Source organism: Dromaius novaehollandiae, chromosome 2 (genome assembly GCF_036370855.1).
Source record: "Dromaius novaehollandiae isolate bDroNov1 chromosome 2, bDroNov1.hap1, whole genome shotgun sequence".
Taxonomy (NCBI): domain Eukaryota; kingdom Metazoa; phylum Chordata; class Aves; order Casuariiformes; family Dromaiidae; genus Dromaius; species Dromaius novaehollandiae.
The window spans coordinates 168,803,890-168,828,333 of record NC_088099.1 but is presented as its reverse complement, the minus strand read 5'-3'; the positions used below and the strand labels follow the sequence as shown (position 1 = coordinate 168,828,333).

Here is a 24,444-nt window from a genome sequence, read left to right as displayed (position 1 = left end):
TGTGCCCCCACCTGCTCCCCGGGACCCCCTCGCACCCCAGTGCACCCCCAGCTTGGACCCTTGGGCTCCCCAGTGCACCCCGGGCCGCCCCGATGCACCCCCGAGCTCTCCAGCACACCCCCGCCGGCACCTCAGGGCCCCCCGGCTGCCCCCCAAACACCCCCAGCCTCCCCCTCAGCATCCCCCGGGGCTCCCAGTGCTCCCAGTTCCCGGCCCCAGCGCCGTCCCAGCGCCGGGGGCGTCTGCTCCGGGCAGGTCACGGTGCCGAACGCGCCCCGCGGAGCCGGCGAGCCGCCAGGAGCTGGCAGCCGGCCCGCACGGACAAAGGCCCCCGATGTGCCGCGCCGAGGGTGGCACGGGGACCGTCCCCACGAGGGGCCGGGCTGGGGGCCCTGCTGGGCGGCACTGGGAGCAACTGGGGCAGCGAGCCGGCCCCGTCCCCCCGTGCCGCAGCCGAGCAAAGGACGCAATGCCACCGGGACCGGTGCCGCTGGGCCGGCCGGGTGCCCGGCGCCCCTCGCCCACGCCGGGCTGCTCCGGCGGCCGTTTATTGCCCGTAACAAACCGCGGCGTCACACTCGCACCGGGGGGGGGGGGGGGGACCGGGAAGCCGCGGGGACGAGCGAGGCCGGCCGAAACGCGGCCCACGGTGCCGCTCAGCGCCAGGCGCGGTGCTGCGCCCCGAGGGCCCGCTGCAAGGCCCAGCCGGCCGCCGCCAGCAGCCAGGGCCGGGCGACGGCAGGCGGGCAGAGGGGCAGGGCGCCGGGGGGCAGCCCCCACAGCAGCCCCCCGGCGCCCAGCAGCAGCCCGCCCAGCGCCCCGCCGCCGCTGCCCGTCAGCGCCGCCAGCACCAGCAGGCCGCCGGCGGCCAGGGCGGCGGCGGAGCGGGCCGCCAGCACCCGCGCCTCCTCCGCCAGGCGCCCGCCGGCCGCCGCCGCCGCCACGGCCGCGGCCAGCAGCAGGTTGGCGGTGGCGCGGTCGCCGTTGAGCCAGTGGAAGCCGAAAGCCAGCAGCGGCGGTGCCAGCACGGCGCAGGCCCAGGCGCCCGGCGTGGCGGTGGCAGCGGCGGCGGCGGTGGCGGGGGGACGTGGGGCCACCAGCGCCTCGGCGGCCGCCAGCGCCTGCAGCAGGAAGCCGGCGGCCGAGCCGCAGTTCACCTGCGGGGATGCGAGCGGCAGCGGCGGGGCGCCGGGGCGGGGGGGGGGGGCACGGGGGGGGTCCGCGGCCGCCCCGCGCTCACCTGGCGGGTGCGCAGGGCCGCGCGCAGGCTCACGGCGCACAGCAGCGCGTTGCCCAGCGCCGGGCCCCACTCGCCGGCCATGTGGCCCCCGCGGCGCCGGGGGCGGCTGCTCCTCCGCGCCGACCTGCCGGGCCGCAGAGGCGAGGGCTCCCGCGGGCAGCGGGACCCCCACGCACCCACCGCGGCTGCTCCCCCCCCCCCGCCACGGCACCGGGCACGGCCCCCTTCCCGCTGGTGCACCCAGTACCGACCCCCCCGGGCACCCAGTATCACCCCCCCGTACCCAGCATCAGCCCCCCCAGGGCACCCAGTGTTGCCTCCCCCCCATACCCAGTACTGACACCCCCCATACCTGGTGCCCGCCCCCCCCAGGCACCCAGTATCGACCCCCCCACCCCGTACCCAGTACTGACACTCCCGGTACACCCGGTACCAGCCCCCCCAGGGCACCCAGTATCAACCGCCCCATACCCTCTACCAGCCCCCCCCGGGCACCCAGTATTGACCCCCCTGTACCTGGTACTGACACCCTCTTTACCCGGTACCGGCCCCCCCGGGCACCCAGTATCACCCCCCGCCCCATACCCAGTACCAGCCCCCTCTGGGCACCCAGTATCCCCCCCCCCCCCCCAATTCCTGGTACTGACACCCCCAGTGCACCTGGTAATGGCCCCCCCCGGGCACCCAGTATCAAACCCCCCATACCCGGTACCGGCCCCCCAGGGCACCCAGTATCGCCACCCCCCCGTATCCAGTACTGACACCCCCAGTGCACCCAGTACCAGCCCCCCCCAGGCACCCAGTATCTCCCCCCCCCCCATTCCCGGTATTGACACCCCCAGTACCCGCTACCGGCTCCCCCCAGGCACCCAGTATCGACCCCCCAGTACCCGGTACTGACACCCCCGGTGTAATCGGTACCGGCCCCCCCAGAGCGCCCAGTATCGCCCCCCCCCCCGCACCCGGTACCGGCCCCCCCAGGCACCCAGTACGGCCCCCCCTTATTCCCAGTACAGACCCTCTCTGTGCACCCGGTACCGCTGTACCCCCCGCTATACCCAATGCAGACCCCCCCGTACCCGGTACCGGCCCCCCCGTGCACCCAGCACAGCCCCCCCCCGTGCACCCGGTACCGGTGTCCCCCCCAACGTACGCGGCACCGACCCCCCTCGGCGTCCCCAGCCGCGGCTTTTCCCCCTCCCGTATCCGGGCTCGGCCCCGGGGTCCCCCCGTACCCGGCACCCGCCCCCGCGCACGGGGCCCGGCCCCAGGCCGCGCTTCCGGCAACGGGGCGGAAGCGACAGAGACGCGGGCTAGAGCGGCGCCGGCGGCAGGGCCAAAACCATAAAGACCGGCAGGGCCAGAGCGCCCTGTGCGGCGGGCGGGCGGCGGCGGCGGCGGCGGCACCACCTGGCGGCGCGGGGCGGCGCTGCGGCGGCAGCGAGGGACCGCCGTGCCCCTTGCACACGCGTGGCCCTTGCACACTCGTGACTCCCTTGCACACCCGTGCCCCTTGCACACCCGTGCCCCTTGTGCATCCTGTGCCCCTTTGCACTTCCTGTGACCCCCTTGCACACCTGTGCCACCGTGCGACCCCCTTGCACACCCGTGCCCCTTGCACCCCTGCGCACCTTGCACCCCCTGTGACCCCCTTGCACACCCGTGATCCTTGCACACCCATGCCCCTTGTGCATCCTGTGCCCCTTTGCACCCCCCGTGACCCCCTTGCACACCCGTGTCCCTTTGCACCCCGTGACCCCCTTGCACACCTGTGACCCTTGTGCACCCCGTGCCCCTTTGCACCTCCTGTGACCCCCTTGCACACCCGTGCCCCTTGCACACCCGTGCCCACTTGCACCCCCTAACCCCCTTGCACCCCCTGTGCCCCCCTTGCACCCCACGCCCCTCGCACACGCGTGCCCAGGCCCCCAGACCCGCCGCTGCCCGCGGGGGTCGGCGCTGCCGGGGGTCGCGGGCGGGAGCCTCTGCTCGCTGCGGCTCGCCTGGTGCATGGGCAGGGGGGAGCCGGCCCCCCCACGGCCAGCCCCACGGCTGGCCCCACGCCATGGTGCCTGGTCTGCCCCACAACCCCCCCTGGACCCCCATCCCCAGCAATGGGACCCCCGATCCTGCCCCACAGCCCCCCCGGCAATGAGCCCCCCACTGCTGCCCTGGCAGGGGCCGTCGGGGGGGCAGGTCAGGCCATGGCCGGCCCCACGGCGGGGGGCCCGGGGGGGCCCGGGGGGCGCTGAGCACCCATGGCAGCTCCTCCTCGCCATGCCTTTATTGGCAGCTCCGGACCGCGCCGCAACCCGGGGGGGGGGGGACACAGCATCCCCCCCCCGTCCCCTGTCCCCGGGACACGGCATCCCCGCCGTGGGTCCCAGCCCGGGGGCAGGGGGACGTGGCCACCCCGGCAGCCCCCCCCCCATTGTGCTCTCCCCCCCGGGGGGGGGGCCGGAGCTCAGCCCCTCAGCAGCCCCGGGGGGGCGCAGCGGGGGGGGCGCAGCGCCCAGGGCTCCGGGGGGGGCGGCGGGGGGCCGAGGCAGGCGCGGCAGGCGGGGGGGGCCAGGGCGAAGCAGGCGGGCAGCAGGGCCAAGGCCAGGCCGGGGGGGGGCCCTTGCCACGCCGGGGGGGCGGCGCTGGGCGTCCGGGGGGGAACGGTGGGTCCGGACGGCGGCGGCGTCGGCGGCTGCAGCAGGCGCTCGATGGAGAAGGGGCTGCGGTGGGGCGCTGGCGGCGGCGATGGGGGGGTCCCCGCCGGCGGGGGGGCCCGGCGCGGGTACCGCTGCCCCCGCAGCACGAAGGGGGCCAGGTCGCGGGCGAAGGCGGCCGCCTGCCGCCGCGCCACGGCCGTGTTCTGCAGCTTGAGGGCCTCCGGCGGGATGCGGCTCACGTCCACCGTCCAGTAGTTGCCCTTGGCCTTGGGCTTGGCCGGGTCCTTCAGCACCTGGGCACGGCAGCGGCTGGCACCGGGGGGGGGGCCCGGGCCCCCCCCCCGGGTGGATCCCCCCCCCCACAGCCCCCCCCGTGCAGCCCCCACCTTGGCGAAGCAGGCGTTGGAGGAGAGGTTGTGGCGGATGGAGTCCTTCCAGCCCTGGTAGCCCTCGGCGAAGAAGGGGAAGAGGCTGCTGATCTCCTGGATGATCTGCGCCGGGGGGGGGGGGGGTATCAGCGGGGGGGGGGGGTCTCACCCGACCCCCCCCGGGCTCCCCGCGCCGCCCGAGCTCCCCCCCCCTCCCGGGGCCGCGCTGCCTCCCGCTGTGCGCGATGCCCCGACGGGGCGCACGGCGCTGCCCGGCGCTGGGACCGGGGACCGCGGATCCCGGGGGGGGGTCCCGGGGGGGGGTCCCGGGGGGGCCGGTACCTGGGCGAGCTTGAGGCGGCGGCCGGGGGCGGCGCGGATGACGAGGGCGATGAGGGCCAGGTAGGAGTAGGGCGGCTTGGGGTGCCGCCGGTAGCGCTTCCTCCCCCCCCGCGGCTCCGCCATGGGCGCCCGGTGCGGGCGGCGCGGCCCCCCCCGGCTCGGCAGGGCTGCGGCACCGAGGCGCCGGCCCGGGCGGCGCTTTAAGAGGGGCCGAGCAACCCCCCCCCCCCCCCCCGCCCCGGGGCAGGCGGGACGGCTCGGCCCCGCGGGTGGGAGGGGGCAGGGCCCGGGGGCGGGCACGTGGGGGGCAGGTGCCCGGGGGGTCCCGGGGGGGTCCCGGGCAGTTGGGGGGCAGAGCCCCATGGGGGTCCCAGGGGGTCCTGGGGCAGGTGGGGGGCAGATGCCCATGGGGGTCCCAGGGGGTCCCAGGGAGGTGGGGGGCAGATGCCCATGGGGGTCCCGGGGTGCCCAAGTGGGTCCCAGGGCAGGCAGGGGGCAGAGCCCCATGGGGGTCCCTGGGGGTCCCGGGCACGTGGGGGGCAGATGCCCATGGGGGTCCTGGGGTGTCCAAGGGGGTCCCGGGGCAGGTGGGGTGCAGATGCCCATGGGGGTCCCAGGGTGTCTCAGGGCAGGTGGGGGGCAGAGCCCCATGGGGGTCCCAGGGGGTCCCAGGGAGGTGGGGGGCAGATGCCCATGGGGGTCCCAGGGTGATCCTGGGGCAGGTGGGGGGCAGAGCCCCATGGGGGTCCCGGGGGGTCCTGGGTGGGTGGGGGCAGAGATCCATGGGGGTCCCGGGGTGATCCTGGGGCAGGTGGGGGGGCAGAGCCCCATGGGGGTCCCAGGGGGTCCTGGGTGGGTGGGGGCAGAGATCCATGGGGGTCCCGGGGTGTCCAAGGGGGTCCCGGGGCAGGTGGGGGGCAGAGCCCCATGGGGGTCCCAGGGGGTCCTGGGGAGGTGGGGGGCAGATGCCCATGGGGGTCCCAGGGTGTCCAAGGGGGTCCTGGGGAGGTGGGGGGCAGACCCCCATGGGGGTCCCGGGGGGTCCCGGGCATGTCGGGGGCAGAGCCCCAGGAGGGTCTCACGGGGTCCTGGGCCAGGTCGGGGGCAGATGCCCATGGGGGTCCAGGGGGGTCCCGGGCAGTTGGGGGGCAGAGCCCCATGGGGGTCCGAGGGGTCCCAGGCAGATGGGGGGCAGACCCCCATGGGGGTCCCAGGGTGATCCTGGGGCAGGTGGGGGGGGCAGAGCCCCAGGGGGGTCCCAGGGGGTCCCAGGGAGGTGGGGGGCAGATGCCCATGGGGGTCCCGGGGTGCCCAAGGGGGTCCCAGGGCAGGCAGGGGGCAGACCCCCATGGGGGTCCCGGGGGGTCCCGGGCAGGTGGGGGGCAGATGCCCATGGGGGTCCCAGGGGGTCCTGGGGCAGGTGGGGGGCAGATTCACATGAGGGTCCAGGGGGCTCCCAGGGGGTCCCGGGGAGGTGGGGGGCAGAGCCCCATGGGGGTCCAGGGGGGTCCAAGGGGGTCCCGGGGCAGGTGGGGGGCAGAGCCCCATGGGGGTCCCGGGGGGTCCCGGGGCAGGTGGGGGGCAGAGCCCCATGGGGGTCCCGGGGTGTCCAAGGGGGTCCCGGGGCAGGTGGGGGGGCAGAGCCACAGGGGGGTCCCAGGGTGATCCTGGGGCAGGTGGGGGGCAGACCCCCATGGGGGTCCCGGGGTGTCCAAGGGGGGCGACCAGCCCCACGGCCAGCACGAGCCCCATGGCCAGTGCGCCCCCCCCATGGCCAGTGCCCCCAGCCCCCCGCCCCGGCGCCCCCCCCCCCCAGCCGCGGGCAGGACCCGTCGCCGCCGCCGCCTTTGTTGTGCAAAGGGGCCGCGGGCGCCAGCGCCGAGCCGCCGCCGGGGGGGGGGGGGGGGCGCTAAGGGGCCTTGATGGGCGGCGGCGGGGGGCGGCGGGGGGGGGTGGGGACGGGGCAGGCGGGGCTGGGGGGCAGGGATGTGGGGTGGGGGGATGGAGGTGTGGGGCTGGGTGTAGAGGGGGTGGGGGCCGGGTGCTGGGAGGGCTGGGGCTGGGGGGCAGCTGGGGCACGGGGGGGGGGGCCAGGGCCGCGGGGGGGGCAGTGGAGGGGAGGGGGAATGGGGCTGGGGGGGGACAGGGGCAGAGCAGGGACAGTGTGGGGCAGTGCAGGGCGGTGTGGGGCAATGCAGGGTGGTGTGGGGCAGCGTAGGGTCAGTGTGGGGCAGTGCCAGGGTCAGTGTGGGGCAGTGCAGGGCGGTGTGGGGCAATGCAGGGCGGTGTGGGGCAGTGCCAGGGGCAGTGTGGGGCAGTGCCAGAGCAGTGTGGGGCAGCACAGGGTCAGTGTGGGGCAGTGTGGGGCAGTGCAGGGACAGTGTGGGGCAGCGCAGGGGCAGTGTGGGGCAGTGCAGGGTGGTGTGGGGCAGTGCCAGGGTGGTGTGGGGCAGCACAGGGTCAGTGTGGGGCAGTGCAGGGTGGTGTGGGGCAGTGCAGGACAGTGTGGGGCAGTGCCAGGGGCAGTGTGGGGCAGTGCAGGGTCGGTGTGGGGCAGTGCCAGGGGCAGTGTGGGGCAGCACAGGGGCAGTGTGGGGCAGTGCCAGGGGCAGTGTGGGGCAGCACAGGGGCAGTGTGGGGCAGTGCAGGGTCAGTGTGGGGCAGTGCCAGAGCAGTGTGGGGCAGTGCAGGGTCAGTGTGGGGCAGCACAGGGGCAGTGTGGGGCAGTGCAGGGCGGTGTGGGGCAGCACAGGGCTCTTGCAGCAGCCTTGGCCCCGCTTTGCCGTGGGGCCGTGCTGGGGCCGTGGCAGCAGCCCCGCTGCTCTGCCCCACGGCTTCTCCTGCAGCCCCATGGCGCCAGGGCCGGCGGGGGGGGGGCCCAGCCCCTGCCCCCCAGCAGCCCCCCCGGGGGTGCGCCAGACCCCTCCCTGGCAGCACCCATGGGTGCCTGCGCCAGGGCTGCACCGCCCCCCCCACCAGGCCCCACACGACACCCATGGGGCGAGTGGGGCCCGTGCCCCCCATTGGGGTCCCATGGGGCTGCCCCCCACCGGGGCTTGGCAGCCCCCTCCCCACAGCCCCCCCCCCCCCCCGCGGCGCACACACCAGCCAGCCGGGCTCTGCTCCTGCCTTTATTGGTGCTCGGGGGGGGGGGGGGGGGGCAAACGCGGGGGGGGGGTGCAATGGGTGCCAGGGACGTCTGTGCGGGTGCAAGGAGTGCCGGGGGCATCTCTAAGGGTGCCAGGGGTGATGGGGACAGCCGGTGTGGGTGCAAGTGGGGATGTCTGCGTGGGTGCAAAGGGTGCCAGGGGCGCTTGTGACTGTGCAAAGGGTGCCAGGGGCGCTTGTGATCGTGCAAAGGGTGCCAGGGATCCTTGCGTGGGTGCAAAGGGTGCCAGGGGCATCTGCGATCGTGCAAAGGGTGCTAGGGGCATGTGTGTGGGTGCAAGGGGTGCCGGGGACACCCGTGCGGGTGCAGAGGGTGCCAGGAGCATCTGTGCCAGTGCAAAGGGTGCTGGGGACTCCTGCGATCGTGCAAAGGGTGCCAGGAGCATCTGTGCCAGTGCAAAGGGTGCTGGGGACACCTGCGATCGTGCAAAGGGTGCCAGGAGCATGTGTGCGGGTGCAAAGGGTGCCAGGGATGCCTGCGATCGTGCAAGGGGTGCCAAGGGCATCTACGTGGGTGCAAGGGGTGCCGGGGACACCCGTGCGGGTGCAGAGGGTGCCAGGGGCATCTACGTGGGTGCAAGGGGTGCCGGGGACACCCGTGCGGGTGCAAAGGGTGCCAGGGGCATCTACGTGGGTGCAAGGGGTGCCGGGGACACCCGTGCGGGTGCAGAGGGTGCCAGGGGCATCTACATGGGTGCAAGGGGTGCTGGGGACACCCGTGCGGGTGCAGAGGGTGCCAGGGGCATCTACGTGGGTGCAAAGGGTGCCGGGGACGCCTGCGCGGGTGCGGGGCGCCGCGGGGAGGGGGCTGGGGGGGCCGCCTAGCCGTAGAGCGCCGGGTGCCCCGCGTCGCCGGGGTGGCTCAGCCACACGTCGTAGACGCTCTTGTTGGGCGGCATGTCGAGGTCGGCGGCGGGGCCGGGCGGCGGGCGGGGGGCGCCGGGGGGGGCCAGCGCCCAGCCCGGGGGGCTGCCGGGCCGGTAGGCGCAGCAGGGCAGGGCCGGGGGCGGGGGGCCGCCGGCCGGCACCACCACGTTGGGGGCCACGGCCGTGCTGTACGACGTGGGCAGCTGCCCCCAGCCCGCCGCCCCGCCGGGGCTTCCCGGGGGGGCTGGGGGCGGCCCGGACCCCCCCGCCGCCGCCACCACCGCTGCCCGGGGGGCACCCGACGGCGGCGGCGGTGGCGGCTCGTCGCCGCGCTGGAAGTCCCGGAGCAGCGAGGCGATGGAGAAGCCGGAGCTGTGCCGGGGGGTCCCGCGGCTGCCGCCGGGGGGCTCGGGGGGGGGGGGCACCGGTGTCCCCCCCCCGGCGCCGCAGCCGTAGGGCCAGCCCCGCAGCACGAAGGGGGCCAGGTCGCGGGCGAAGGCGGCCGCCTGCCGCCGCGCCACGGCCGTGTTCTGCAGCTTGAGGGCCTCCGGCGGGATGCGGCTCACGTCCACCGTCCAGTAGTTGCCCTTGGCCTTGGGCTTGGCCGGGTCCTTCAGCACCTGGGCACGGCAGCGGCTGGCACCGGGGGGGGCCTGGGACCCCCCCCCCGGGTGGATCCCCCCCCCCGGCCCCCCCCGTGCAGCCCCCACCTTGGCGAAGCAGGCGTTGGAGGAGAGGTTGTGGCGGATGGAGTCCTTCCAGCCCTGGTAGCCCTCGGCGAAGAAGGGGAAGAGGCTGCTGATCTCCTGGATGATCTGCGCCCGGGGGGGGGGGGGGGGTCAGCGGGGGGGGGGGGTCTCAGCCGACCCCCCCCGGGGCTGGGAGGCCGGATGCGGCCGGGGGGGAGGGGGGCAGCGCTGCCCCACGGCCGGACCTCGACGGCGCCCCCCCCCCGCGGCGGCATTTGCATGATACGCGCCGACGGGGCTGCGCCGGAACCGGCCCCGCTCCCCGCTGCGCGGCGGACAGCGCCAAGGGCCCCCCCGACCCCCCCGCACCCCCCCGCACCCCCCCGACACGCTCCCCGCCCCCCCCCGGCTCCGCAGGCACCGAGCGCTGCCCCGATGGGGCGGGAGGGATGGAGGCGGCGGCGGCGCCGGGGCGGCGGCGGGGGGATCCCGGGGATCCCGGGGGGTCCCGAGGGAACCGGGGGGTCCGGGGGGGTCCCGGGGGGGTCCCGGGGGGGGTCCCGTACCTGGGCGAGCTTGAGGCGGCGGCCGGGGGCGGCGCGGATGACGAGGGCGATGAGGGCCAGGTAGGAGTAGGGCGGCTTGGGGTGGCGCCGGTAGCGCTGCGGGCGGCCCCGGGAGCGGCCCCGGGACCCCGGCCCCGACCCCGGCCCCGGCCCCGGCCCCGGCCCCGACCCCGGCCCCGACGGCGGCGGCGCCCGCGCCATGGCCGCGGCTGCGGGGCGGGAGCGGGACCGGCCTTTATCTGGGAGCGACCCGGGGGGGCGGGGAGGGGCGGCGGGAGCGGTGGGGAGGGAGGGGAGGGGATGGGATTGGGATGGGGATGGGATGGGATGGGGATGGGATGGGGATGGGATGGGGATGGGATGGGGATGGGGATGGGGATGGGATGGGGATGGGATGGGGATGGGATGGGATGGGATGGGATGGGGATGGGGATGGGGATGGGATGGGGATGGGGATGGGGATGGGATGGGGATGGGATGGGGATGGGATGGGATGGGATGGGATGGGGATGGGGATGGGGATGGGGATGGGGATGGGGATGGGATGGGGATGGGGATGGGATGGGGATGGGGATGGGATGGGGATGGGATGGGATGGGGATGGGATGGGGATGGGATGGGGATGGGATGGGGATGGGGATGGGGATGGGATGGGGATGGGATGGGGATGGGATGGGATGGGATGGGATGGGGATGGGGATGGGGATGGGGATGGGATGGGATGGGGATGGGATGGGGATGGGGATGGGATGGGGATGGGGATGGGATGGGGATGGGATGGGATGGGGATGGGATGGGGATGGGGTGGGGATGGGGATGGGGATGGGGATGGGATGGGGATGGGATGGGGATGGGATGGGGATGGGATGGGGATGGGGATGGGGATGGGATGGGGATGGGATGGGGATGGGATGGGATGGGATGGGATGGGGATGGGGATGGGGATGGGGATGGGATGGGATGGGGATGGGATGGGGATGGGGATGGGATGGGGATGGGGATGGGATGGGGATGGGATGGGATGGGGATGGGATGGGGATGGGGTGGGGATGGGGATGGGGATGGGGATGGGATGGGATGGGGATGGGATGGGGATGGGGTGGGGATGGGGATGGGGATGGGGATGGGATGGGATGGGGATGGGATGGGGATGGGGATGGGGATGGGATGGGATGGGGATGGGGATGGGATGGGATTGGGATGGGATGGGGATGGGGATGGGGATGGGATGGGGATGGGGATGGGATGGGGATGGGGATGGGGATGGGGATGGGATGGGGATGGGATGGGATGGGACGGGATGGGGATGGGACGGGATGGGGATGGGATGGGGATGGGGATGGGATGGGGATGGGGATGGGGATGGGGATGGGGATGGGATGGGGATGGGATGGGATGGGACGGGATGGGGATGGGACGGGATGGGGATGGGGATGGGGATGGGGATGGGATGGGGATGGGGATGGGGATGGGGATGGGATGGGATGGGATGGGGATGGGGATGGGGATGGGATGGGACGGGGATGGGGATGGGGATGGGATGGGGATGGGATGGGGATGGGGATGGGGATGGGGATGGGATGGGGATGGGGATGGGGATGGGGATGGGGATGGGGATGGGATGGGGATGGGATGGGGTGGGGATGGGGTGGGGATGGGGTGGGGATGGGATGGGGATGGGATGGGGATGGGGATGGGGATGGGATGGGGATGGGATGGGATGGGATGGGGATGGGATGGGGATGGGATGGGGATGGGATGGGGATGGGGATGGGGATGGGATGGGGATGGGATGGGGATGGGATGGGGATGGGGATGGGGATGGGATGGGATGGGATGGGGATGGGATGGGGATGGGGATGGGGATGGGGATGGGGATGGGGATGGGATGGGATGGGGATGGGATGGGGATGGGATGGGGATGGGATGGGATGGGATGGGGATGGGGATGGGGATGGGGATGGGGATGGGGATTGGAATGGGGCTGCTAAGCTGGAAGAAGCAGCCCAGCCAGGGTTTGGGGCAGTACGAGGGCAGAGCTGGCTTCTTTGGGGCTGGGGAGAGTCCCCTGCACAGGGTGTGGGGCTGGGGGAGAGCCCTGTGCAGGGGTTCCCCCCTGGCCTGCGTACAGCACGCTTGTGCGGTGGCTGTGCAGAGAAGGTGCACACGTGTGTGCACGCACACGCATGTGTGTGCATGGATTTGTGGACGTGTGTGCATGCACAGGCACGTGCGGGCATGGTGACCGGGATGGGCTGGAACCCGCTGGGATAGGCTGGGACCCACAGCCAGGGCTGGGACCCGCAGGGATGGGCTGGGACCCACGGCAGGGCTGGGACCCATTGGGATAGGCTGGGACCCACAGCCAGGGCTGGGACCACTGGGACCCACGGCCAGGGCTGGGACCACTGGGACCCACTGGGACCCACGGCCAGGGAATGAGTCCCCGCAGCGGGGGCCAAGGGCCACCAGCGACCCCCGAGGCTGCTGAGCCCTGCGAGGGGCACTGACCCCCGTGACCCCCGAGTAAAGGGGGCCGTGACCCCACGGCCCCGGGGGCAGGGGGCTGTGACCCCCACGACCTCAGGGTGGCACTGGGACCCCCGTGACCCCAGGGCAGGGGGCAGCGACCCCCTCTACCCGCCGCCATGTTGGGTGTGGCCGCTCCCTCCCCGGCGGCGTCGCGCCGCGCCGCGCTCCGCATGGCGGCGTTGCGCGCCCCCCCTCCTCCCGCGGGAGCCACGCCCCTTCCGGCGGAGGCCGGAAGTGTGGCCGGTTGCCATGGCGAGCGGCGGCGGCGCGCGGGCCCCGCCCCGAGCAGGGCAGGACACCGGGCAGGGCCGCGGCCCGGGCCGGACGGCGGAGGCGCAGGTAGGGCCGGGGCGGCGGGGGCTCCCCGTGGGGCGTCTGGGGACCCCCGGGCTGGGGGGGCTCCCTCCCCTGGGGGGAGGGGACTCCTGGGATTTGGGGGGCCCCATGGGGCATGTGGGCCCCACAGGGTGTGGGGCGGCCCTTCTCGGGATGTGGGGCGCCCCATGGGGCATGTGGGCCCCACAGGGTGTGGGGCGGCCCCCCCGGATGTGGGGCGCCCCATGGGGCATGTGGGCCCCACAGGGTGTGGGGTGGCCCCCCCGGGTTGTGGGGCGCCCCATGGGGCATGTGGGCCCCACAGGGTGTGGGGCGGCCCCCCCGGATGTGGGGCGCCCCATGGGGCATGTGGGCCGCACAGGGTGTGGGGCGGCCCCCCCGGATGTGGGGCGCCCCATGGGGCATGTGGGCCCCACAGGGTGTGGGGTGGCCCCCCCGGGATGTGGGGCGCCCCATGGGGCATGTGGGCCCCACAGGGTGTGGGGTGGCCTCCCCTGGATGTGGGGCGCCCCATGGGGCATGTGGGCCCCACAGGGTGTGGGGTGGCCTCCCCCGGATGTGAGGCGCCCCATGGGGCATGTGGGCCGCACAGGGTGTGGGGCGGCCCCCCCCGGGTTGTGGGGCGCCCCATGGGGCATGTGGGCCGCACAGGGTGTGGGGCGGCCCCCCCCGGGATGTGGGGGGATCCCCCCATGGGGCATTCAGGGGTGATGCCCCCCCGGGATGTGGGGCGATCCCCCCCCATGGGGCATTCAGGGGTGATCCCCCCCCCCGTGAGGCCTTTTGGGGTCCTCCCCCAGCATGTAGCATCCCCCCCTCCATGGGGCATCTGGGGCAGCCCCACGGGCTGCGGAGCGCCTCCCCCGGGGGGGTATTTGGGGCACCCCGGGGGCTCCAGGGAGGGCGAGTCCCGAGCGGGGCAGGACCGCTGGGGCGGGGGGCGCGGAGGAGCCCGTGGGGCCGCTCGGGGCCGGGTCGCTGCTCCGTTCCCGCCTGCGGGGAGTCGCCGCCGGCTACGCCAGCAGCGATAAATAAAACACGAGTGTTTTTTTCTTAAAAGCGTCCACGGTCGGAAAGAAATTTGAAAGTGTAATGGGCAGCGTGGCCGCGAGGAAGCAGCTCTCCGCGCGGGAGGACGCGGCTCTGCCGGTTTTCCGCCGCTCCGTGGGGAACGGCAGCTCCCCCGGGCCCGTCGCTTTGCGCTTTGGGTCGTTTCGGGTGTCGAGCTCTTTGTGCTTGGGCCAGTTTCGAATGTCGAGCGTTTTTCTGATAATTTACTTTTCCTGCGTGCGTCGTTCGTTCCGGCAGTTCTGCTTTGCATAATTAATTCTCTTAGGTTCTCGTTGTGCGTTTCAACTCCCGGCCAAGCGTAGCTTGGTGTGAACGCAAAAAGATCACTCCCTGCTTAAACTATTAAGAATTGGAAGTATCCGAAAATGACATAAGTTAAACCCGATGATATGACAGGTAATTCTATTGAACCGTCAGGGTGAAAAATACCATATATCATGGAAATTCTTCATTTAAGCCAAGGAAAACTAATGTTTGGTGGCAGCAGCTGTACGACAGGTCTGCTGTGACGCTTGGCGATTAACCCGCAGCAGCGCCGGGGATTTAACGCGGGTGTCGGTCGAGGCTCCCTGTCGCCCAGCCGCGCCGGCTGCCTCGCGGGACGGGTCGGAAAACCTCCAAGTGAGCGAACGCGGGATAAGCTGCCCCCCGCGAAGGTCTCGTCCTCATCCCTGCGGCCGGAGATTAGGCTGAACCTTGGAGCTGGGGGTTTCGTGTCCTGCCGTTAACTGCTGCCGTGCCGGACGGTGTCGGGAGCGACGGCTGCGCGGCTCCGGGCCCCGCGGACCCTCCTCGGGGTGGGCGCGTGCTGCTGCCGCCGGGCGCAGGCTCCTCTTGCTGATCCCGTTAATTGGTTAATGTCTGGAAAGCGCATTTGGAGGTGGGAAGTACCGTGTAAGCGCTAAGCGCCGTTAAGCGTTACGACGCTAATGGGATTCCCGCGCGCGCACCGAGGAGTCCGGCCGCCCGGCGAAACCCATCGCTGAAGAAACGCGGTGAAGATGAGCGCGGCGGCCTGCCGGCTCCGGAGGCGAGGGCTCGTGCGCGTGCTGCTTCTCCGAGGAATCGCTCAGCCGGACCCGCTCCGCCTCCGGCGAGCCGCGTTTGCCGGCAGGGAGAATTACGCCCCGCTGGCTGCGCGACCCCGCTCTGAAATTCCCCAGGGGCTTTGGGGAGGATTTACCGCGCGAGGTGACCCCGGCCTTGACGCTTCCAGCTCCCCGCTGGAGTTCCTGAGGGATTTACGTCGGGATTAATTCACTGGAATTCTTGCTCCAGGACTTTGCCCCGCTAAAGCCGGGCGTGCGGGGCCTGTGCCTGTCCCTTTTGTGTCCCGTCGGAGCGCGGGACGGGTCCGGGTGCCTCCTGCCTGCCGCTGGGCCGTGGCGGTTCGGCGCTGCTTGGTTTCTCCCCCGCAGGCTGTTAGTCCCGAGATTAGCCCTGAGGAGCGTGAGGTGGGCAGGGGGTTAGGCCGGGCTCAGCCGGCCAATTCCTCGCCGCGGGGAGCCGGATGCGGATAAGGGAGGATGCAGATAAGGGAGGCAGCGCGGAGCCTGCGCGCGGGCCGCCGGTTTGCTGATGGCGAGGGCGAGCGGGCAGCGGCGCCGGGTCTCCTCTGCGGATCCTCCGGGGTTCCCAGGCCGGGTACAAGCAGTTTTGGTGCCCAGGGAGCGGAGGGAGACCCGGGAGCTGGCGGATCGGGGGAAATCTCAAGTGCTTTTAGTGCAAAACCTGCTCTTAAGCCCCGGGGCCGCAGCAGCAGCCTCTGCAGCGCTGACCTTGCAGCACGCGCACGGCTGTAAGGGCGGTTTATTCTCCACCTACCCCCCAGCGGGTGTTTACACACATCACGAAACTACCACGTAAATTGTAGGGTAAACAGTCGATCCGGAGCGTCAGGCTCGGCGGTGCCCTCTGCCCTGGTGGCTCCGACCGTCCCGTTCCTCCTCGCCGAAGACGGAGCGGAGCAAAGAGCGTTTTAACGCCGTTCAGGGCCGCGGCGAGACTCCATCCGTCCTCTCCCCCGCCCCCCGGTTAATCCAAGCCTTAAGGACAAGCTAAGCACATTCCGGTTTGCTTTCCCTCGGCGGTTTTGGCTCTGAAGGGGAGCAGGGCCGCGGCAGGAGCTGCTGCCCGTCCTGCTGGATGCCGTGTTCCTCCGGGTTTCCGCGGGAGCCCCGGCCTGCGGCTCGGGCTGGCCCATAGCCCTCTCCGGAGGGACGTGGGACGGGTGCCGACGTCTCCCGCGGGCTCGCCGGCGAGGGAAAGGCGCCGGCGAGGGCGGCTGGGCGGGAAGCTCGCTCCCCCCTTCGGCAGAGCCCGGGGTGATTCGCTTAAACGCTGATTGCGGGTTAATCCCGGATTACGAGACGGCAAAAGCGGCCGCGGGTTGGGCGCTGCGAGAGCCGCTCTCCGCGCTGAGCCTCTCCCCGTCCTTCTCATTGGTTTTCTTTCCTTCCCTTCTTCCCCAGGACGCGGGCTGCGCTCCCAGGTGCGCGCTTGGCCGCCGACCGACCGACCGAGACCGGGGGAAGCTCGGCCCTCCCCGCCGCGCTGCCGGGAGGGAGGAGCCGCCGGCCCGGCCCGGCCCGTCCCGCGACGCTGCCTGAGCCCTGGTCCCGGCCGGCTGCCGCGGCGGCTCGCAGCCCCGCGCCGGTGCTCGCCTGCTCCGTAGCCCGCGTGGGACGCCGCCGCCGCCCCCTCCTCCCTCCCTCTCCGCCGGCCGGCTTCGGAGCGGCTCCGAGCGCGGCGCTCCGTGCCGGGAGCCGGTTGAGCGAGGGATTTGCGCGCTGCCGGCGAGGATCTGCTTCGCGGTTCGCCGGGGAGAAAGCGAGCGGCGGCCCCGGGAGATCGCCAGCGCCGCGGGGAAGGAAGAGGAGTTTGCCCCGCGGCTGCCGCGAGGAAATAACCGCGAGCGACGGGCCGAACGGGCTGCCGCGGATCCAGCGGGAGACGGGGGCGTGCGGATCGGCTCCTCCTGTTCCCGCTGCCTGATATTTGATCTCCCCTCGCTCCCGCCGGGGCGGCTGGGCTGCTAACGGGCTCCGCCTGCTCCTGCCTTCGCCTCGGCGCCTCTGGGCGGCTTTAGGAGCTCCCGAGGAGGACGAGGCCGCGCGGAGAGCTTCCCGGGCCGACCCCGTGGTTCCCCGCGCTGGGAGGAGCGCGGCGGCGAGAGCGCGGCCTGCCATGGGGGCAGCTGCTGAGTGACCACAAAAAGCGGCTTGGCCGCGGGAAGGAAAAGGCTCCTCCGGATCATTAGCTCGAAGACGGGGAGCCGGGGACGGACTTGCAGGAATTCCCGCTGTGCCTTAGGATACCTCTGGCTTCTCCGTGCCTTCCGGAAGGCCCAGGCGGGAGCCGGGAACGCGGCGGCGTGCGGCCGTCGGTGCTGCTCTGGGGAGAGGCACCTCCGCAAACCGGTCCTTCTGCTTCCTGCCGCGTTACAGCGCGGCTGTGTCACTGGATTAGTTGCGCTCGGAGAGCCGGCGAGGCTGCCGGGGTGCTCGTCCCGCCCCAGCTTCCAGGCCGCTCGCTTGGCCTTTCCTTGGAGCTCGGCGACGGAGCCGCGTGAGCCGCCGGGCGCGAAGAGGCCGCGAAGCGCCGACTCTCGGCGGATGAAGGCAGCGGGGCTGCCGCTCCCCGCCGTCGCTGTCCGGGCGCTTTCGGAGAGCGGGAGCCTCGGCCGCGGACGCCGCGCTGCGTTAGCTCCGCGACTCCGGAGGGATTTTGCGCTTTCCCGCTGTCTGCAGCCTTGGGCGATGGAAGACTGAGAGGGGAGGCGGCGCCTGAGATGGTTACGGAGCGCGGGCTGGCGTCTCCCGCCGGCACGGCACGGCCCCGAGGAGGCACCGCGGCGTGAGGCGGCCTCGCGGCCCTTCGTCCCCCGGCCCCTCCGCGGCGGGGGGGGGGGGATGCGCGCTGGGGGCCGGGGGCCTCGCGCAGCCGGGCTCCCTTCGCCGCCGCGCCGCCGGCAGAGCTCTGAGGCCGCCCCGGAGCCGAAGCAGCCATGGCCGAGCACCTGGAGCTGCTGGCGGAGATGCCGGCGGTGGGCAGGATGGGCACGCAGGAGCGCCTGAAGCACGCCCAGAAGCGCCGGACGCAGCAGCTGAAGAAGTGGGCGCAGCTGGAGAAGGAGGCGCAGGGCATGAGGGTCGGGGCGGAGAGGAGGAGGAAGAGCGGCGGCGGGGAGAAGCGCGTGACGTTCCCCGCCAGCGTCCAGCTGCTGGAGGCGGCCGCTCGGAACGACGCTGAGGAAGGTACGTGCGGGCCGGGGGTGCCGGGAGGGGTCGGCGGGAGCCCCTGGCTTGGAGCCGGAGCGGCGGCGTCCGGGGTGAGCGACGGGAGCGAGCCGCTGCGCTGGGGACGCTCCGTCCGCCCCGTCTCCCTCAAGGGCCGTCCTGTCATTATCGCGGCGAAAAAGCCGATCTGGTTTAAAAATAGAGATAATGTCGACCAGCTGGGTCTCGCCGGGCCCCGGCGAGGAGAAGGGCTCCGGGGCCGCTGCCTCCGCCGGGGCGCTTTGCCCGGCCGGCTGCCCGGCGTCGGAGCAAGAGCTCCCTCTTCCGCAGCCCGGCTCTGCCTGGAAAACCTCCTCCGCTCGGTTTCCGCGTAACAGCGTTATTTCAGTGATTTTCCCAAGCGTCCCGAGCTTCTGCAGGAGCCTCGCGGAAGCCCGGCGCGTCTTTAGGGGAAGAAACCTGTTATTTGTCGGCTTCGGCGGGGCAGCGGCGAGGCGCTGCTGCCTGCGCGGGACCGGCCGGCTCGCGGCGGCGGCGGGCGCCCTCGGTGACTCGGGCGCGGGTTGCTCTGCCGGGCGCAAAGTCCAGGGCTCAGCCGCCGCGGCGTAGCGCGAAACCCGGCCTTTGAGCTCGGCCGGGCCCCGGCGCCGCCGTGATTTACGGTGCGCGGCCGGGCCGGGCCGGAGCGCAGCCGGCGGTCGGGCACGCGCTGGGGCTTCACACGCTGTTTTACAATTGCAAACACGAACGTTGGGGGTTGGCTCCTTCGGGGGAAATCCCGCTCTTTCCAAGGGGGTTCTCCGAACTCCGTCATTAGGGATCAGAGTGAGCCCCCCCCGGCTGCGGGGGCTTTGTCCGAGGGTCGGCAGCACCTCGTGAGCGCGGCGGAGCGGAGGCAGGACCGGGCGGTTTTCTGCTTGACCAGTTGATCCAGTTCGGCTGCTCCGGCAGCTCCGGGCGCTTGCGAAACAGGTCGCGCGAAGCGATGCCGGGCAGACGGCACCGCTCCCGCGGGTCCCTGGTCTCCTCTGCCGCCGCGGGAGAGCGTCCTCAGCGGTGTCCCCAAGCTCTCCTCCCGCGGCGCGGGAGAGCATCCTCAGCGGTGTCCCCAAGCTCTCCTCCCGCGGCGCGTCCGGGCCGAGCTCCCGGCAGCTCCGTGCACCGGCCCCGAGGAAAACCCGAGCTGCGCGTTGGCAGCATCCGAGCTTTCCTCGCCTCCCGGGAGGCTTTGACCGCTGGCTGCGGGCTCTCCGCGGTAAACAGGTTCATCTCTGACCTTGCGGTCTGATCTTCCTCTGCCCGTTGCTGCCATTTACTTTCCAATCCCGACTTTGCCCAGTCTCTACAGGTTTTTCCTGGGCTGGAGACTATGACGGGGGCTCAGCTTAGGCGATGACTAGGATAAATGTTGGCTTAGGCCACGGCAGCCCCCGACGCAGCTTGAGTGATCCAAAATTGTGCTGTAGTTGGGATCTCAGCTGTGTCCTCGTCGCTGATGAAAGCCTTGGTCTGCTCGTGGTTTTGACTTGAACACCGGGCCGCGGCTAAAGCTTTAATCCCCAAATACCTGGTCTTCCTGCTCCGTTATCAGCCGTGCAATAGGTAGGACCTCGCGGTTCCCCAGGGCCCCTTCCAGACCAGAAGGGAGGAGCGGTCCTGGGCGCATCCGTCCCTGCCGCCGGACACCTCCAGGTAAAGCCACGAAAGCCTGCGAGGCGAAGCTGGTGGCAGGAGGTCACCTGCGACCCCCTGGGGTCCTCTGTCCCGCAGGAGGGCACACGCAAACATCTCCGGTCGCTCTCCTCCTGCTTCCTCGGGGGCTTTTCCGACACCGAGCTCTCTTTGGATGCAGGGGTCTTTCCCTGGCGGCTCCCCGCCCCGGTTCGCATCTGCGGGGCGACGTTCCCGGCCCCGGCGGCGGAGGGGCACCTCTCTCCCGAGCAGAGCCGGGGCCAGCGGGCGCCCGCCTGTCCTTGGGCTTTCCCAGCCTCTCGTCCGCAGCTGCCGGGAGCCGGAGCCGAGCAGCCTGCCCGTGCGATCCCGCCCGTGCCGGAGACCCCGCGGCCTTCAGGCGGGAGCCGAGAGCCCTCGCTGAAAGCTCTTCGCTTTTGCAGTTCGCCAGTTCCTCCAGAACGGCGTCAGCCCCAACCTGTGCAACGAGGACGGCCTCACCGCGCTGCACCAGGTAAGCGGCCTTCCAGCGCGCCGCGCCTCGGCCCGGAGAGCCGGAGAGCCTCCCTCCCGGAGCCCCCGGCCGAGCTGCTGCCACGGCTCTCTGCTCTCCTTCCGTTCGTCCTTTCTTTCCTGCCAAGCTTCGCTACCCCTCGCCCTCTGCCAGCTTGTTCTTCTCGCTTTCGTCCCCGGCCGCGTGACGTCCCCGCTGCCTTTCCGAGGCCGGTCTCGCACGAGGGAAGTCCCGGCGTGGCGTTGGAGGTGCCGCTCCGCGGCGGCAGCCTGCCCGGCGAGGATGGATCGCTTTTCCTTCTTGCTCCTCCGTCCCTCTTGTCCTGCCTCCTGCAAACGTGGTGACTTTTGGGCCACCAGGTCCAGCTCCTCGCTGCCGCAGCCGCCTCGGCGGGTCGCCCGGCCGCCACCTCTCCAGAGCTGTCCAGGCCTGAGGTCTTGCAGCAAAACCCCTCTCTTTTCCAGCCTAGACGCCTCTGAGGCTGCTTTTCACTCGTGGTCGCGTGCAGCACTGCTGCTTGCTGCAGCTAAGGGCTCTTCTAGTGCCTTTGTATCGCGAGGCTTAAAACACCAAGGATGCGAAAAGGAGCCCGTGGAAGTCTTTGCCCTCCGCTGATGCCCTGCTGGGAAGGGGCTCCTCGTCCCGCTGCCGGTTAAATGACGGTTTAGCAGCCGCGGGCGCAAGCAGGGATGAAGATGGGTGGATTTGCTTCTCGCGGGGAGAAAACCCTCCTCTCTTCTTGCGGGAAGCGTTGCGGGAGATGAGCGAGAGCTTCCCCGGCGCGGACCGTAGCCGCGCGCCCGCCGGAGGGGGACCCTCGGGGCGGCGGGGCCCTCCGCAGCCGCCCGCCCCGCTCTGCCCTTGCAGTGCTGCATCGACGACTACGGGGACGTCGTGAAGCTGCTGCTGGAGGCCGGCGCCGACGTCAACGCCTGCGACAGCGAGCTCTGGACGCCGCTGCACGCCGCCGCGACCTGCGGCCACCTGCACCTCGTGGAGCTGCTCATCCGGCAGTACGCGGGCGCTGGGCGAGCGGGGAGCGCTGGCGGGCGCCGCGGGGGCCTGGGGAGCGAGCGGGCGCTTCGGCGGGGCCGGCAGCGGCCGCTTTGCCGCCTTGCGGGGAAGGAAGCCTGGACGGGGGAGGGGGGGGGGACGTGGCGCGGCCGGGCAGCGGGGCGGTCCCCGGGGTGGGCCGGGGGACGGAGCCCGCGCGGGGGGGTCCTCAGCGCGCGCCGCTTCCCCGGGCAGCGGTGCCAACCTCCTCGCCGTCAACTCGGACGGCAACATGCCCTACGACCTGTGCGAGGACGAGGTGACGCTGGACCGCATCGAGACGGCCATGGCGGAGCACGGTGGGTCCCCTCGGCCGGCGCGCGCCTCCCCGCAGGCAAGGCCAGCCCGCGGTGCCCCCTCGGGCGGCCGAGCCCGCGTCCCCGCTGCCCTGACCGCTCGCCCCCTCGCAGGCATCACCCAGGAGAAGATCGAGGAGGCGCGGGCCGCCACGGAGCGCGGCATGGTGGAGGACATCCGGCAGCTCATCCGGGCCGGCGCCGACCTCAACGCGCCGCTGGACCACGGTGCCACGCTGGTAGGACCCCCGCTCCGGGCGGGGAGGCTGCTTCCAGCACCCGGACCCCCCCCAGCGCCCCGGACCGGCCTCGCCGGGCCACCGCTGCCCGGCCGGGCTCGTCCCCCTCAGCGCCGGCCCCGCCGTGTCCCCCCCCCCGCAGCTGCACATTGCGTCGGCCAACGGCTACCTGGAGGCTGCCGAGCTGCTGCTGGAGCGCAAGGCCAGCATGAGCGCCAGGGACGAGGACGGCTGGGAGCCCCTCCACGCCGCCGCGTGCTGGGGGCAGGTGGGGGCCGCTCGCCGGGGCCGAAGCTGCTGCCCCCGCGCCCGGCTTTGCCGTGCTTGACCCCCCCGTCTCCCCAGATCCAGCTGGTGGAGCTGCTGGTGGCTCACGGGGCCGACCTCAACGGGAAGTCGGTGCTGGACGAGACGCCGCTGGGTGAGCCCGCGGGCGGGCGAGGGAGGCGGGGCCCCCGCGGGGCCGGGCTGCGGCAGCGGCGACGTCCCCGGCGGGTCCCGGTCACCCGGCTGGGGTTTGGGGGGGTCAGGGCAAGGCTCTGGGCTGCCCCACTGCCCCGGGGACCGAACCCCGCCGGCGGTGGGGGGCCGGGCCTCGAGGGGCTGCTGCTGGCCGCCGGCCTCGACCGCCTCCCTCCGCTCCTCGCAGACGTGTGCGGCGACGAAGAGGTCCGGGCCAAGCTGCTGGAGCTGAAGCACAAGCACGACGCCATCATGAAGTCGCACGAGAAGCACAAGTCGCTGCTGCAGCGCCGCACCTCCAGCGCCGGCAGTCGCGGGTGAGGCCCGGAGGCCCTGTCACCATCGCCATCATTGTCCCCGTCCCCATCTCCATCTCTGTCCCGTCTCTGTCCCCATCGTCGTCCCCATCGTCATCCCCATCTCTATCCCCATCATCATCTCCGTCCCATCTCCATCATCATCCCCATCTCCATCTCCATCCCGTCCCCGTCTCCGTCTCCATCTCCATCATCATCCCCGTCTCCATCTCCATCATCATCCCTGTCCCCGTCTCCGTCTCCGTCTCCGTCTCCGTCTCCATCATCGTCTCCATCTCCGTCTCCATCATCGTCTCCATCTCCGTCTCCATCATCGTCTCCATCCCCGTCTCCATCATCATCCCCATCCCCGTCTCCATCCCGTCCCCATCTCCATCTCCATCTCCATCATCATCTCCATCATCATCCCCGTCCCCATCCCTGTCCCCGTCCCCATCCCCGTCTCCATCATCATCCCCATCTCCATCCCCGTCTCCATCATCATCCCCATCCCCATCTCCATCTCCGTCTCCATCATCATCTCCATCTCCATCATCATCTCCATCCCCGTCCCCGTCTCCATCATCATCTCCATCCCCGTCCCCGTCCCCATGCCCATCCCCGTCTCCGTCCCCGTCCCCGTCTCCATCATCATCTCTGTCCCCGTCCCCGTCCCCGTCTCCATCATCATCTCTGTCCCCGTCTCCGTCCCCGTCTCCATCATCGTCCCCATCCCCGTCTCCATCCCCATCCCTGTCCCCCCAGCCAACCGCCGCGGGGGGGCCGGACTGGCGTCCCATGGCGCGCGCCGTGCCCGCCGGGGTCGCCCAGCCCGCGGGTCTCACGCCGCGTCCCCCCAGGAAGGTGGTGCGGCGGGTGAGCGTGACGGAGCGCACCAACCTCTACCGCAAGGAGCACGAGAGGGAGGCCATCGTCTGGCAGCGGGAGAGCGAGGGCGAGGACGAGGACCGGCAGACGGACGCCGAGCTCCGCCTGCACCTTGCCGTGAGTCGCGCCGCGCCGTGCCGGCAGCCGGGGATGCTCACGGAATGAGGGGGGGCGGTGAGGGGGACCCCACCTCGTATCCCGCTGTCCCCCAGGGCCCCGAGGGAGAGGCGGCGGCTCCGGGAGAGACGCCGGAGGGCCCGGCCCAACGCAACGGCACCGCCGGCCCCAAGCACCTCTACTCCAAGAAGCCGGAGCGCGGCGCGGCCTGCCCCCCGGGCGAGCCCCCCGCCGAGCCCCCCCGCGACCGGGCCCACCACACCCTCGCCGACCTCAAGCGGCAGCGGGCGGCCGCCAAGCTGCAGCGCCCGCGCCCCGAGGAGTCCCCCTGCGGCGAGGGCCTGGCGCCCGCCGAGCCCCACGCCGAGCCCCACGCCGAGCCCCGCGCCGAGCCCCGCGCCGGCGACCCGCCGCTGCTCAAGCTGATGGCCCCCGCCGAGGACGTGCCGCCCGAGAAGCAGCGCTGCTGCAAGGTGATGTGAGGAGGCCCGCGGCGCGGCAGCCCTGGGGCCAGGACACCCGGCTCGCTCTTTCGCTCGGTTCTGCCCCGAAACGCGGCTCTCCCGCGGAAATCAAAGCACCGTTTTGCACCGTCCGCTGTGTCGGCGCCCTGCCTGCGGCGGACGCGGCGCTGCCCCGAGGGGCGCGGGGGGAAACCGAGGCAGGGACCCGGCCGGGCCGCCGCGGGTTATATTTAGCTGACAGCGACGGTGGCGGGGCCCGGCCGGGCGGCAGCTGCTCGCAAAGGTCAGGCCGCGGTGGCGGCGGTGACGGTGACGGCGGTGGCGGCGCCCGCGGCGGTGGCAACACCCCGGGGCCCTCCCCCGGCACCCG

General features: G+C 72.6%; 4 protein-coding genes across 7 annotated transcripts; 1 reads left to right on the top strand and 3 right to left on the bottom strand.

Moving 5' to 3' along the window:
* Window positions 1–480: 480 nt before the first annotated feature.
* Window positions 481–2,568, bottom strand: TMEM276 (transmembrane protein 276). 3 transcript variants are annotated; one of them, XM_064507961.1, is made up of 3 exons: window positions 2,476–2,568; window positions 1,241–1,364; window positions 481–1,157 (listed from the first exon to the last, which is right to left on the bottom strand). In XM_064507961.1, exons 2-3 carry the CDS (start codon window positions 1,319–1,321, stop codon window positions 657–659), a joined length of 582 nt encoding a protein of 193 aa, XP_064364031.1. In that variant the 5' UTR covers window positions 1,322–1,364; window positions 2,476–2,568; the 3' UTR covers window positions 481–656. The 3 variants fall into 3 exon arrangements, with proteins under 3 accessions (XP_064364031.1, XP_064364033.1, XP_064364032.1); XM_064507963.1 differs by having other exon boundaries at window positions 481–1,121; XM_064507962.1 differs by lacking the exon at window positions 2,476–2,568 and having other exon boundaries at window positions 1,241–1,530.
* Window positions 2,569–3,704: 1,136 nt separating this feature from the next.
* On the bottom strand, window positions 3,705–4,798 carry LOC135327385 (forkhead box protein H1-like). The gene is made up of 3 exons (XM_064505511.1): window positions 4,608–4,798; window positions 4,284–4,388; window positions 3,705–4,190 (listed from the first exon to the last, which is right to left on the bottom strand). The coding sequence occupies exons 1-3, from the start codon at window positions 4,728–4,730 to the stop codon at window positions 3,705–3,707; spliced, it is 714 nt and encodes a 237-aa protein (XP_064361581.1). The 5' UTR covers window positions 4,731–4,798.
* A 3,798-nt stretch (window positions 4,799–8,596) lies between these two features.
* LOC135327384 (forkhead box protein H1-like) lies at window positions 8,597–10,098 on the bottom strand. Its single transcript, XM_064505510.1, has 3 exons — window positions 9,898–10,098; window positions 9,353–9,457; window positions 8,597–9,262 (listed from the first exon to the last, which is right to left on the bottom strand). The coding sequence occupies exons 1-3, from the start codon at window positions 10,096–10,098 to the stop codon at window positions 8,597–8,599; spliced, it is 972 nt and encodes a 323-aa protein (XP_064361580.1).
* Window positions 10,099–12,690: 2,592 nt separating this feature from the next.
* On the top strand, window positions 12,691–24,205 carry PPP1R16A (protein phosphatase 1 regulatory subunit 16A). Of its 2 annotated transcripts, XM_064507958.1 has the most exons (11): window positions 12,691–12,768; window positions 16,308–18,092; window positions 20,189–20,259; window positions 21,127–21,272; window positions 21,508–21,611; window positions 21,723–21,847; window positions 21,990–22,115; window positions 22,193–22,268; window positions 22,497–22,626; window positions 23,466–23,610; window positions 23,706–24,205. In XM_064507958.1, exons 2-11 carry the CDS (start codon window positions 17,843–17,845, stop codon window positions 24,090–24,092), a joined length of 1,560 nt encoding a protein of 519 aa, XP_064364028.1. In that variant the 5' UTR covers window positions 12,691–12,768; window positions 16,308–17,842; the 3' UTR covers window positions 24,093–24,205. The 2 variants fall into 2 exon arrangements, with proteins under 2 accessions (XP_064364028.1, XP_064364029.1); XM_064507959.1 differs by lacking the exon at window positions 12,691–12,768 and having other exon boundaries at window positions 15,751–18,092.
* The last annotated feature ends 239 nt before the right edge of the window (window positions 24,206–24,444 follow it).

What these genes read in the sequence shown, in the direction of transcription:
- LOC135327384 (XM_064505510.1), bottom strand. Translation starts at nt 10,098, where the DNA reads ATGGCGCGGGCGCCGCCGCCGTCGGGGCCGGGGTCGGGGCCGGGGCCG. An exon ending in GCCGCCTCAAGCTCGCCCAG is followed by an intron (nt 9,458 to 9,897) that starts GTACGGGACCCC and finishes CCCCGGGCGCAG; the next exon opens with ATCATCCAGGAGATCAGCAG. An exon ending in CCAACGCCTGCTTCGCCAAG is followed by an intron (nt 9,263 to 9,352) that starts GTGGGGGCTGCA and finishes TGCCGTGCCCAG; the next exon opens with GTGCTGAAGGACCCGGCCAA.
- PPP1R16A (XM_064507958.1), top strand. Translation starts at nt 17,843, where the DNA reads ATGGCCGAGCACCTGGAGCTGCTGGCGGAGATGCCGGCGGTGGGCAGG. An exon ending in GCCTCACCGCGCTGCACCAG is followed by an intron (nt 20,260 to 21,126) that starts GTAAGCGGCCTT and finishes CTGCCCTTGCAG; the next exon opens with TGCTGCATCGACGACTACGG. An exon ending in GCTGGACGAGACGCCGCTGG is followed by an intron (nt 22,269 to 22,496) that starts GTGAGCCCGCGG and finishes CGCTCCTCGCAG; the next exon opens with ACGTGTGCGGCGACGAAGAG.
- LOC135327385 (XM_064505511.1), bottom strand. Translation starts at nt 4,730, where the DNA reads ATGGCGGAGCCGCGGGGGGGGAGGAAGCGCTACCGGCGGCACCCCAAG. An exon ending in GCCGCCTCAAGCTCGCCCAG is followed by an intron (nt 4,389 to 4,607) that starts GTACCGGCCCCC and finishes CCCCCGGCGCAG; the next exon opens with ATCATCCAGGAGATCAGCAG. An exon ending in CCAACGCCTGCTTCGCCAAG is followed by an intron (nt 4,191 to 4,283) that starts GTGGGGGCTGCA and finishes TGCCGTGCCCAG; the next exon opens with GTGCTGAAGGACCCGGCCAA.
- TMEM276 (XM_064507961.1), bottom strand. Translation starts at nt 1,321, where the DNA reads ATGGCCGGCGAGTGGGGCCCGGCGCTGGGCAACGCGCTGCTGTGCGCC. An exon ending in CGGCCCTGCGCACCCGCCAG is followed by an intron (nt 1,158 to 1,240) that starts GTGAGCGCGGGG and finishes GCATCCCCGCAG; the next exon opens with GTGAACTGCGGCTCGGCCGC.